Consider the following 12,787-nt stretch of genomic DNA (forward strand, 5'->3'; position numbering starts at 1 on the left):
TATGTTTCTTGGTAGGCATTTCTATAAAAACATTTTAGCATCTTTGTTGGGGGTAGACAGTCAACAGTTGTTGGACTGAGCTACAAGTTAAGGTATTACTAGGTCACCATCGAGGGCTACTCCTACGACCCAATAATGGTGTGGGTAAGTGAGTCCTTTTATAACCCTTTGTAATGTTTTTAATATAATAAACCCATTTTTCCCTCCAGGGAAATGTGAGGTAATGTGAGGGCATTTGCTATGCCCCACGGAATAGAATTATGGCTTGAGACTAACTTGTGGCATGCTTGTCTTTATAAACTATTGAGATTATTGGCTGACTTGAGTAGAAGCGTCCATCCAAGTGCCTCGCAGGCTTACAACCGTATGAACAAAGTTGAGTCTATGATATGTGGTATCCAAGCTAGCAAAATCACATCGTTGAGAACTAAAAAATGGTGATGGCACTAGGCAATGTGTTAAAAGATCCCCATACAAGTGGCTCGAATGACCACCACAGAATTGAGGAATTTGAGGCCATGGTGGCCACCTCAAAAGCCCATATGGTCATGAGTAATCAAGCATGAAAGATTGAGATAGCCTAACGGAAGCAATCTGATACGGTGAACACCTTTAGTAAGGAAGCGATGGATGTTTTGAATGCAATAAAGTAGAGATTTGAGGAATCAATAAAAAATCTTAGCAATAATACAAGAGATACTATTGGGGCCATCAAACAGGAGTTCAATGAACTCAAGGCCCAGGTGAATGTAATTCAGATGATTGTGAGCTTAGTAGGTTTTTGCTCCACTAATAGAGGAAAAAAAGGCCAATGGTCTAGAATCGCATTGGTTTGAAGGAGCGCGGGCTGCCAAGGAGCTTGAGAACTTCCTATTTGATATGGAATAATACTTCAAGGTGATGCGCACTAACTTGAATGAATACAAGGTAGTAATGGTTACGATGCATCTAATGATAGATGCCAAGTTGTAGTGGTGTTCTAAATTTATCGATGGTAAGTGCTCATAAAAAAATGGAATAGTTTGAGACAAGAATTGAAGAGTCAATTCTTCCCTAAAAATATGGAATACATGGCTAGGTAGCAGCTTAAAGAGCTGGCTCAAATGAGGAATGTGTGAGACTATGTGAAAATTTTTTCCATCTTGATGCTAGATATCAAAGAAATGTTAGAGATGGACAAGATTTTTACTTTCTTGAGGGGTTCAATCCTTGGGCTAGAACATAAATACAAAGGCAGAAGGTACAAGATGGGGCTGCCACAATGGCTGTAATTGAGCGTCTTAATGATTATAGGGACGACTCTTCGAAACGCAAGACGCCCTATTCTAGTGGTAGTAGTTCGAGTTAGGGCAATATGGGAAAGGTGGCAAAAACTCATTGCCCCTCAAATAGAGGCAAATATATAAGGCCACCCTATAAATATTCCACTAAACTGAGATCCAACAATGCCCCTAATGCCAAACTAAGACAACTTATTGCTTGTTTCTTGTGTCAAAGACCTTATCGAGTAGTTGAATATCTATATAGGGGTGATTTGAATGCCTTAGTGGCTTCCTCCCAAGATAGAACTCAAGCAAAGCAATCCAATGATGACAATGAGCTTAAGTTGACTAGGATGGGCTCGATACAATTCTTCAATACCTTACATTCATAATTGAAGAAGTTAAAGAAGGAACCAGTGAGGGGCCTCATGTTTGTGGATGTGATATTGAATGGTAAAGCAACAAAAGCCATGGTGGACACAGGTGTAGCCGATAGTTTTATTACGTTTGATAAGGCAAAAAGATGTAGGTTGAAGGTCACTAAGGACTTTGGGCAAATGAAAGCGGTATTTACTCTATTTCTTTATTGATTTATAGAAGCTCTAAGAATCTGATAATGAAATTAGAGTCATGGGAATAAAGCGTGAACTTCACAATTTCCCTTATGGGATGATTTTAATGTTGTCTTAGGATTGGATTACATGGTTACTACACAGGTGATCTCGATTCCCACTACAAGATGCTTGATGTTCTTGGAGAAACACACATATATAGTGCCTGCTACAATTCTTCTAATAAGTGGGAAGATCTTGTCAGTTATACAGTTTAAGAAATGGGTAAGAATAGGTGAACTTTCATTTTCTTGACAATCTCTAAAGCGGGAATTGAAGTGACTTCCTTTCCAAGTGTAGTGGAAAAGGTATTGAAAGATTTCAAAGCCATGATACCAGATCAGTTCTCGAAAGTATTACCACCAAGGAGAACTATGAACGATAAGATTTAGTTAATTTTAAGGGTGAAGCCACCAGCAATATGCTCATATGGGATAACTCCACAAGAATTAGCTAAGTTGAGGAAGCAATTGGATGAGCTGCTTTAAGCAAGTTTCATTCGCCCTTGGAAGGCACCCTATGGAGCCCTTGTTCTATTCTAAAAGAAGTATGATGGGAGTTTGAGATTATATTGACTACTGAGCCTTGTACAAAGTGACTGTGAAGAACAAGTACTTAATCCCTTTGATTGTCGACTTATTTGATCAGTTGAGCCATGCCAAGTATTTCACAAAGCTTGATCTTAGATCGGGCTACCATCAAGTCAGAATTGCGGAGGAAGATGAGCCAAAGACAGCATGTGTAACATGGTATAGAGCTTTCAAATTTCTTATTATGCCATTTGGACTATCCAATGCTCCTGCTACATTTTGTACATTAATGAACCAAGTAATTCATGATTACTTGGACAAGTTCGTGGTCATTTATCTCGATGATATAATAGTCTATAGTCTTTCGTTGGAGGAACATTTGAGGCATTTGCGATTGGTATTTGTATTAGAAAAAATCTGGTTCAAAAACGGTATTCTCTACTATTCTCGTACCATGAACTACTTTGAATGTTGGCTCATACAACTACGAATCAAACACAGAACCATAAATAATTTTTGTACTTTCAGTAGAAAAGTAAATTTCTCTCTTATAGAAACTGGTAGAATTGTTATTCTTGAAAAATATAATTTATACTTAGAAATAAATTCACTATTTTCACTGGTTCCAACTATTTATAGGAAGAGGAAGTGAAACCTTAGTTAAATTAGTAGAATGCATTTATTGCCTATTTAATAGAAGAAGAAAAAACCAATCCCCTAGTTGAACTAGGAGAGAGGGGCGACTAATTAGGTTTGTCTCCTCTTGTATGTATTATGATGGGGATTCAAGTCTCTTTTGTATTGGGTTCAATTATATGTGTTTTCTAAACTTTTAACTCAACACTTTATAACTTAATTCAACTCATGTAGTCACGAAGTCATTCCACTATAATATCATGATTGATAGACTTCCTCACAACAAAGTCAATGAAGACGTCAACAGATTAAGTAGAGAGGGTGTCATGATCCAACCTTGTAAGTTCATGACAGGGTAGAATGCTAAAGGCCTACCCATGTATAGAGGCCATGGCAAAGGGTAGATTTTTTGTATTTAGGAAAATGTCTTTATTGCAAACATCTTTACGTTTCCTGGTAGTGTTCCTATAAAACATTTTAGCACCTTTGTAGGGGATGGACAGTCAACAATTGTTGGGCTGAGCCACTAGTTAAGGTATGTGCTTGGTCACCATTGAGGGTTTGCCCCTACGACCCATCGGTGGTGTGGGTAAGTGGACCTTTTTATAACTCATTGTAATGTTTTTAATATAATAAACCCATTTTTTCCTTTTGGAAAATGTGAGGTAATGTGAAGGCATCCGCTATGCCCCATAGGGATGAATTGTGGCTTGAGGCTAACTTGTGGCATGCTTGTCTTAACAAACTATCGAGATTGTTGGTTAACTTTAGTGATAGCGTCCATCCAAGTGCCTCGTGGGCTTGCAACCGAGGGAACAAAGTTGAGTATGTGACATCATGCCAACATCGTTATTAGATTAATATTCTGGTCAACATTTCCATTAAAGAGCAACAATTTGACTTTTTTTTATATGTTAATAGTCAAATTTAGCTAAAAAAGAGTGACAATCAAATTAACAAAAATTGTAAACCTTGAGAACTAAATTTATCACTTTCATTATCTTATGCATTTTTTAAATAATAAACTTAAAAAAATATCGAACCCAAAAGAAAGAAAAACTTAGAAAATATTTGTATAGTGGGAGATTCATTGATTTTATCATTTTATATGTTTTCTTTTCAAACAACCTTTTCCTATAGTAGTATAAAACTTAAATACAATGGTGAAATCGGAAAAAAATTTAAGGAGGTGAAATTAAATTGTATATTTTTACGATAGTAAAATGAAATTTCATCATTTTAATATCAATATATTTATAATTTTTAAAAAATTAAATCAATTTTTTATCATTTTAAGGGGGCCAAAGTGCAATTTTACCTTTGTTAATTTAAATTTTTTATACATTTTAAAGGGGCCTAGTGAAAAAAAATTCATTTTAAGGGGGTCAGGACCTCTGTCAGCCCCCCTTGATTACGCCCCTGCTTAAATATACATTTGATCCTTCAATTTGACATTTTCTCTCAAATTGGTATTATGGTTTTTTATCTCAACTTGATACCCAAAATATTTTTTCGTCCACAACTCCGGTACATTTTTGTAATGCTATTAAATCTAAAACAAAGGACACCACATATTATAGTGATGACATCATAATGATATCATCATTCAAAACTATAAAAATTTAAAAATATGAAAATTTTAAAAATATAAACAAAAATTCCAAAATAAATATATACATCTAAATTTTAAATTTCTAAATATATATAAATTAAAAAAATCTAAAAAGCATCTCTAAACCCATAAATATCAACCCCTCAAAAAAAAAATTCAACATTTATCTTCTTTCCACCATCGTCTTCTTATTCAATTTAGTTAAAAAATTTCTAAAGCTAAGAGCCTTCACCCTCACAATTTAATTTAACCAACCATCCACCCTCACTATCCCTACTCTCATAAATCAATTTGGATTTATTTTCCAAAAAGAATTATAAACCCCCACAAAGTTGTAAATTTGAAAACCAATGAACTACACGATTTGATTATTTGAATTGTTTTATTTTATCCTATTAGAATTGGTTTATTTTTTTATTTTATCCGATTTTTTTTATAACAATGCAAAAAAAAATGACCTTAGTAATTTGATTTTCTAATTTTGTATAGTAGCAACCCAAAACATCAATTCTATAACCATGAAAGTTTTGGAAGGGTGGAATTTGGTGAAGAATTCTAGGGGTAGGCAGTAGGGAGTTGAAGATCAACTTTCTTTTGACTGGATTTTTATTCCAATAGAAAAAGGAGGGTTTCAAGGCATGGAATTGGAAATCTAGGAAAAAGAAAGTCAAGCTTGCATGAATGATCTTGATGGAAGGAGAGTAGAAAGAGATGAAGAGAAGTAAACAAACACATTATCTAAAACTAAGTCAATTGAATCTTAATTCGATTGGTATGAGCATTGTTGTTAATGCAAGAAGACATAGATTTGAGTGCAATAAAATACATTATACTCCTATTTATGTGTTGGAAAAAAAATTGGGACAAAAAAAAAGAGTAAGTACCAACTTAAAAAAATATCAAATTCAGGGGTGAAATGTTAAGCCTTAAAAAGAAACACTGAGCCCAAAGCTTTTTCCAACCCAGAAAACACGACGTTCTTGTACCTAAAACCAATCTATCACTGTTTTTTTATATTGCCTTGAAAGCTGTTCTTTATGTCCCCTCGAGCAATTAAGTATCCATAGATTATGATGATAATTCATACATGTAATGTGACTGTTTATGTGCTTATCCATTAAATATTTCACTTTGATTTTCGATAAAACAGCTGTTTCATAAACTCAAACAGAAAGGGAAGAAAACTAGCAGTACAGCATGATGAAAGACGAGCTTCTTCCTTTTTTATAACAAAATACCCCCACCAATCCTACTATACACAAGAAAAGGAAAAAGAAAAAAACACCAAACGTTTAAACACCTTAAAGTTAGAGCAAAAAGAACACTAAGTAGTAATAAACCTACCATCCCTTTGGAACATTAACATCCTTAAATGCTAAGAAGATCAGGTGGTGTTGATTTAGGTGCTGGTGGCTGTTGCTGGTCTTTTGTGATTGTTGTTGTAGGTGGGTCTAGGGTTGTGCACGGTGCCGGTGATGTTGTGGACTCTGAGTTTGGTGGTTTTGGGAGTTCGGTTAGGATTTGAACCACTTCCCTCATTGTCGGTCTCTCTACGGCCTGTTCTTCAACACAGAGCATCGCAACGTAGAAAACATGCATCACTTCGTGGAGAGGAACCGATGGGAGTCTGGGATCGAGGACTTTAAGGACGCCTTCTTTGTTTGAATCTGTCATCTTTCGAACCCATTGAACAATGTCGACACCGTCACCGAACTCACCTACTGGTTTTCTGCCACAGACGAGTTCTAACAGGACTACACCAAAGCTATACACATCACTCTTCTCGTCTACCTTCAGCGTGTAGGCATATTCTGCGAAAAAGTACAGAGGAATTATAAGAAATTCTAAGGGAAATTAGTACTGGACAGTTAGAACCACCAAATTTTGGTTGGTCAAACTATAACTATATTGATGTACTTTGAAACCTGCATATATTGATTGAAATGAAGAAAATATCAACTTCAATAGCACCAAATCATGGTAACACACAGTCAAAACCAAAGTACAGTAAAAATTATTGGTAGTATTAATGCATAATCCGTGATCCAATCCCAAATCATTAAAAAAGTCAAATGAAACATCAAGCAAGTTCTTTGAACCCTTCTGTTAAAAAGAATAGTATATACCTGGAGCAATGTATCCGTATGAACCGGCTATGGCGGACATGCATTCGGAAGTGCCTGAATCTTGCAGGAATTTAGCAAGGCCGAAATCAGCAACGTGAGCTTCAAAATCTGAGTTGAGGAGAATATTGTTCGATTTCACGTCCCGGTGGACTATCAAAGGGGAACAATCATGATGAAGGTAGCATAGTCCCTTAGCAGCCTCGACAGCGATCTTGTATCTGGTATCCCAGTGCAAATGACCCCCTTTCTTGCCATGAAGAACCTCTCCTAAACTCCCATTAGGCATATACTCATAAACCAAGAGATTGGTTTCATGGTTTGAGCAAAAACCCAACAATCTCACAATATGCCTGTGCCTAATCCTCCCCAGAGTTTGTATCTCAGCATTGAATCCGTGGTCATGGGAAGACCCTCGGCTCATTGCCGGTAACCTTTTAACGGCAACATGGTCACCACTAGGCATGGATCCCTTGTACACAATCCCAGCACCTCCTTTGCCTATAATATTATCCTCCTTCAAACAATCCAAAACATCATCACAAGTGAAATCCAAGCGCTGGAACGCAGTTAACTTCCAAGCCCGAGAATCACTCGCTTTCTTCAAGGACCGTGCTTTGATTATAGCCGCAACTGCAAACAAGATGGAGAAGACAAGCAGGCCTATAACGAGCAAAAGTTTCAAAGATGCAGAGAGTCCACCTTTAATATGAGTTTCATGAGTTCCTTTAGCAACCCCATCTTTGCAAGGCCCCAAATAAGGACCACACAGCTCAGGGTTCCCCAAAAATGAGGTGTAGTTGAAGTAACTAAACTGACCACTGCCAGGAACCAAACCGGAGAGATTGTTATAAGAGAAATCGACTGAAGTTAAGCTTTGCATAGTGGATATTGAAGAAGGGATGCTACCCAGGAGATGATTTCTCGACAGATTCAGGTAGTTTAATATCCTCATACTTGTGATCTCAGTCGGAATTCGACCTGAAAGCTCGTTTCCACTAAGATCAACAAAGGTTAACAGCTTGCATTTGCAAATTTCTGGTGGGATCAATCCTGACAACTTGTTATGACTGAAATCAATCTTTGAAAGTTGCTGCAACTTTCCAATCTCAGCTGGGATTGGACCCGAAAACTTGTTGCCATCTAGAAGAAGCTTTTGAACACCGGAAAAGTTACCGACGCTAGCCGGTAAAGCCCCGGAAAGTTGGTTGTTGGATAAGCTGATTTGGCCGAGATTCGCGGAAATGGAAGAATCGGTGACCGGGAACTCCCCTGTTAGATAGTTATCCTGTAACTCAACTTGTGTAAGCTGTGGTAATCCCAAAAGGCCTTTAGGGATGGACCCGTTGAGATAATTTTCACCCATACGAATCCGACTGAGCGACTCACATTTCCCCAGCGATTCTGGGATTGGACCAAGCAAGAAGTTACCCAAAGTAATCAACGTTTGCAACGTGTTGCCGGAGCACATGTCCGGCGGCAAAGTCCCCGTTAACTTGTTCGACGAAAGATCTAGAACTTGAAGCTTTTTGTTACTGCCCAACTTCTGAGGAATGCTTCCGGTGAAGTTATTTTCCCAGAGCTGTAAGACCTCCAACTCGGGCAACTCACCAATGAAGTCAGGAATCCGTCCGTGGAGCTTGTTTCTGAAAAGATTGAGAAGAGTCAAGTTTTTGAGCTGAGCGAAACTCGCGGGAATCTCACCGGTAAACATGTTGTTCGATAAATCCATGGATTTCAAGCTGTTTAAGGTTCCCAGCTCGGGAGTTAAGGAGCCAGACAGTGCATTCACCTGGAGGAACAACGTGTCGAGCTTCTGCAACTTACCGATCTCCGGCGGTATTTCACCGGATAACATGCAGTTAGCGGCGTCAAAACGAACGAGTTCCGACAAGTTCCCGATCTCCGGCGGCAAACCACCTTCGAAACTATTGAAGTAACCAATGTACAACTGCTTCAGCTTCGTTAAGTTGCCGATTTCGGGTGGGATTTTACCGCTGAGTTCGTTACCCGAAACGGCTAAATATTCAAGATGCTCCCAACGGCCGTAACTTGACGGGATCTGACCGCTGAAATAGTTCCCTCCCAAATGCAAGTGACGCAAATTGGGAAGCTCCGTGACGGAAACCGGCAACTCCCCCGTCATGTTATTGTTGTATAAATCGAGTATCTGAAGATTTTTCAGCTGGGAAAGCTGGGTAGGAAAGGAACCATTGAAAACATTGTTGGAAAGGTTTAGGTAACGGAGATTGGATAGGACGGCGAGCTCCGTCGGGATAGGACCGGAAAGATCGTTGCCGGCGACGGAGAGGTTTTGGAGGAAACGGAGGTGGGCAAGCGAGGGGGAAAGGGTTCCGGCCAGGGTGACGTTAGTTAAATCGATGGATGTCACGTGACGACCGGTTAAATCGCACGTGACTCCGGCGAATGAACAAAGGGGAGTGCTTGCATTCCAGTTTGAGAGGTAAGATTGAGGGTCGTCGGTAATGGAGGATTTAACAGCGATAAGTGCGCGAAGCTCCGTGACGGCTCTTGCGGCGGCGCCGGCGGCATAGGAGTGCGAAATGTGGAGGAGGAGGAGGAGGAGGAGGAGGAGTAACCTCATTTTTTTGGGTTCAGATGTCCTTTCTCTTCTCTCCCTGCGATGGATATTGGGAGGGAAAGGGAAAGTGTGTGTAGATGGAAATGGAAGTCGAGAAAAAGAGAGTGAGGTAAAGGTTAGTGAAACAGGTAGGAAGAGATGTCATTTTATTAGTTTTTTTTTTCTTAAAAAAAACATTTATCTTTTTATAATCCTATCGGAATAAATTTTTAAAAAATTTAGGTCTACTTCTTAATTCTAATTCAATCCATTTTTGGTACAATTTATTCAATTTATATTAGTTCACAAATCAACCAGTTCAATCTAATTTTCTAAATCTATCCCTCCGTTTCAATTTCAAAAATCTTGCTTTATTATTTTAGTTTAACGATAAAATTGAATTTTGAACAATGATAAATGTTTTTATACTTAAATTGATGGTCAAACTGGTCACTGTTCTCGATTCTTAGTTCGATCGATTCAATCTATTTTCGATTAAATAACTTGCTAAAATTTTATAAATTTATAAAATCTAGTTCAATCATCAACCAATCAATTCTGACCCAATTTATTAATCAGCTGGTTAGGTCCGATTTCCACAACATAGACAATTAATGGTATTTGTTTCTGGGAAAAAATTGTTTATTTTCTTGACAATGATTTAGATTTTAGGATTTATGTTTGAATATGTTTTGATTATCAATTTAATTGTATTTTGTAATGATTTATATTTTGATTATAACTATTTGAATCTGCTATTTAGTTCTAAACGTGACTGTACTTGTAAACTCTCAAAAAATATTTATTTTAAGTTTTGATTTTTAGGGAATGAGGTTGCTTGAAATCGAAACATTTTAAGTTAATTTTATAAATTTATGCTTTGATGTATTACGGTGCATAAGCTTATATATTGATCAAAGATGAATGGAAATATGATACGATGTCATAAAATAAAGATTTAATTGCACTGACATCCCTAAATTATAGCCCTCATTTTATTTGGTTCTCAAACTTCAAAATGTGTTACATGTCTAAACTATCAATTTCATATCAATCAAGTCCTTCCATTATTGAAATCATCAATTTAACCATCAAATGTCACATAAAATCTTATGTCACAAGATTTAAAACTAAAATTTTAATAAAAGTGAAATGTTGATGTATAAATTTTAAAATTAAAAACTAAAAGTAAAGTAAAACTGAAGAGAGATAGAGGGGACAATAGTTTTATAAATGCTTCCAAAACCTCAAAATCAATATTTTTACAACATTCATTTTATAGTATTGTTTTTCTTTAATTTTTCTTTTTAAATTATGTCACATAAGATCTGTCATTTCATTTAATAATTTTAGTAATGGTATTGATTTAATATCATTAGTTTAAGGATGTAATTAAAATATTTTAAAGTTTGAGGATCAATTTAACATGAAAGTAACAATTTAGGAATGCTTGGTGCAATCAACTCCAAAACAAATAAAATTCTCAAAATTAAATATATAATTATATTTTAAATAAATAATATAATGTTATTGATTATTAATATAATATATATAGATAATATTTAATTAAATATAAATTTTAAAAAAACACGGGAATTAAGGAATTTATTTAGAATTGGATATATTTAAACTTTAATCTTTAGTCCCTCTCCAATATTCAGATTTAAAAATACAACTCTAATTATTAATGCCATTAAAATTTTATACTTAAATTTTGGTTCATTATAATTTTTTTCTATATAGCTACCCAATGATTTATTTATTTTAAAATGTTTCAAAATTAATAGAATAATTTTAATGATGTTAATAATTTGAATTGAATTTTAAATCTAAAAATAAAAAATCTGAATTAAAAAATTAAATTCTAAATATAAGAAAATATAAGTACTTAGAGAATATTTTAACTTTTGAAATTAATACTCTTTTTTTTTTTGTCTTTTAGGAAACAAAGTGAAAATGAATTTTGGTTTGAAGGTACTAAATCTAAGCAAAGCTAAAATTTCCAAACTTGTTGAAAATTTTCCAATTATTTGACCCAAAATAGAATAAAAAAATTATTAATAGCACTCTTTTTACTATTTTAGTCAGCCAGCCAGCTATCAAAGTTCAAATCATTAAACAAAAAGAAAAATAAGCAAATATTAGAACAATGAGGCTTAAGCCAAAGTTGGTAAAAAAAAATAGCTCCAAGTTTAAATAAATTGGTTTATCACGTGTAATTTGTTGGGTATAATGGTAAGATACATTGTATTTTTAATGGGAGAACGTGAATTCAAATTTTAAAGACAACATTTAGGAGGAGTAGTCACGAACCTTAAACATGAATTGTAAAAAAAGAAGAAGAAGCAAACATTAGAACAATGAGACTTAAGACAAAGTTGATAAATTAAATTAGCTCCAAGTTTGAATAAATGGGTTTTTGACCAATAAGTGATTGAGTGCAATAGTAAAGCATATTGTACTCTTAAGGGAAGAACGTAGGCTTAAATCTTGGAGACAATATTATTGGGAGGGATAATCACGAATCTCAAACATGAACTGTAAAACGGACATGCATAATATAAGAAAAAATAAATAAATTTGTTATATGAAAATTTACAATCTATTTAATAAAATAAAAAATTGGTGACCAAAACTTGAGAAATTAAAGGGAGAGAGGATGGGATTTTAAAAGGGTTCTCAATTAACTTACATTTGGAAAAGTTTGTTTGGTGATCCATTTATTATTATATGGTGTATAAATAGAGTTTAATTATAAAATTATTTTGAATCGGAGATCAAATCGATTAGATTTTCGTATAATCAATTAAATTAAATGATTCAGTTATATCGAAAAATTTAAATCTAAGTTAAATTAAGAAATTAAATTATTTAAATTTTAAAGCAATCATCATCATCTATTTTGTTTTTAAACATGAAGATTCATAGTAGCAGTAGCATTGATGGTAAGAAAGATTTTGGCAATTATTGGAAGACTGGTTTTTGTATTTTCTTTGGAAAAGGCAAAATTACAGGTAGAGTAGCTGTGGAGGTTGACCCTTTTGTAATTATTAGGGCATTTATTGTTCTATTAATTATCCCATATTAAGTATTATCTCATTCTTTTTTCGAAAAATATAATTTATAGTTTAAATTTCTAAATTTGTTGTTTATTAAGGATTTTACTAATTTTTAGGAATAATTCTGATTTTTATTTTTTAAAATTTAGCATTTTCAGAACAACCAAATTTAAGAACTTTGAGAAATGGGAGGGCTCAGTGGTCAAAGTTCTGGATCAATTACAGTGCTGAATCAATGATAAGCAAAAACCATATGGATTAGTGATATAATTTAAGATTACATTTGGACCGTATTTATATGACCCTTGTAACAATGATAGTAACGCATCATAAATCATTATTTATTCTCGGGGTTAATTGCGCAATATGTTTC

The 12,787-nt window shown here is 34.9% G+C and overlaps 1 protein-coding gene across 1 annotated transcript; it reads right to left on the reverse strand.

Annotated features, from left to right (window-relative positions):
- Positions 1–5,849: 5,849 nt before the first annotated feature.
- LOC105787719 (leucine-rich repeat receptor-like serine/threonine-protein kinase BAM1) lies at positions 5,850–9,498 on the reverse strand. Its single transcript, XM_012614249.2, has 2 exons — positions 6,778–9,498; positions 5,850–6,462 (listed from the first exon to the last, which is right to left on the reverse strand). Exons 1-2 carry the CDS (start codon positions 9,377–9,379, stop codon positions 6,020–6,022), a joined length of 3,045 nt encoding a protein of 1,014 aa, XP_012469703.1. The 5' UTR covers positions 9,380–9,498; the 3' UTR covers positions 5,850–6,019.
- Positions 9,499–12,787: the final 3,289 nt, after the last annotated feature.

This window comes from Gossypium raimondii, chromosome 2 (genome assembly GCF_025698545.1).
Source record: "Gossypium raimondii isolate GPD5lz chromosome 2, ASM2569854v1, whole genome shotgun sequence".
In the NCBI taxonomy this organism is placed as follows: domain Eukaryota; kingdom Viridiplantae; phylum Streptophyta; class Magnoliopsida; order Malvales; family Malvaceae; genus Gossypium; species Gossypium raimondii.

What these genes read in the sequence shown, in the direction of transcription:
- LOC105787719 (XM_012614249.2), bottom strand. Translation starts at nt 9,379, where the DNA reads ATGAGGTTACTCCTCCTCCTCCTCCTCCTCCTCCTCCACATTTCGCAC. An exon ending in ATACGGATACATTGCTCCAG is followed by an intron (nt 6,463 to 6,777) that starts GTATATACTATT and finishes ACTTTTTCGCAG; the next exon opens with AATATGCCTACACGCTGAAG.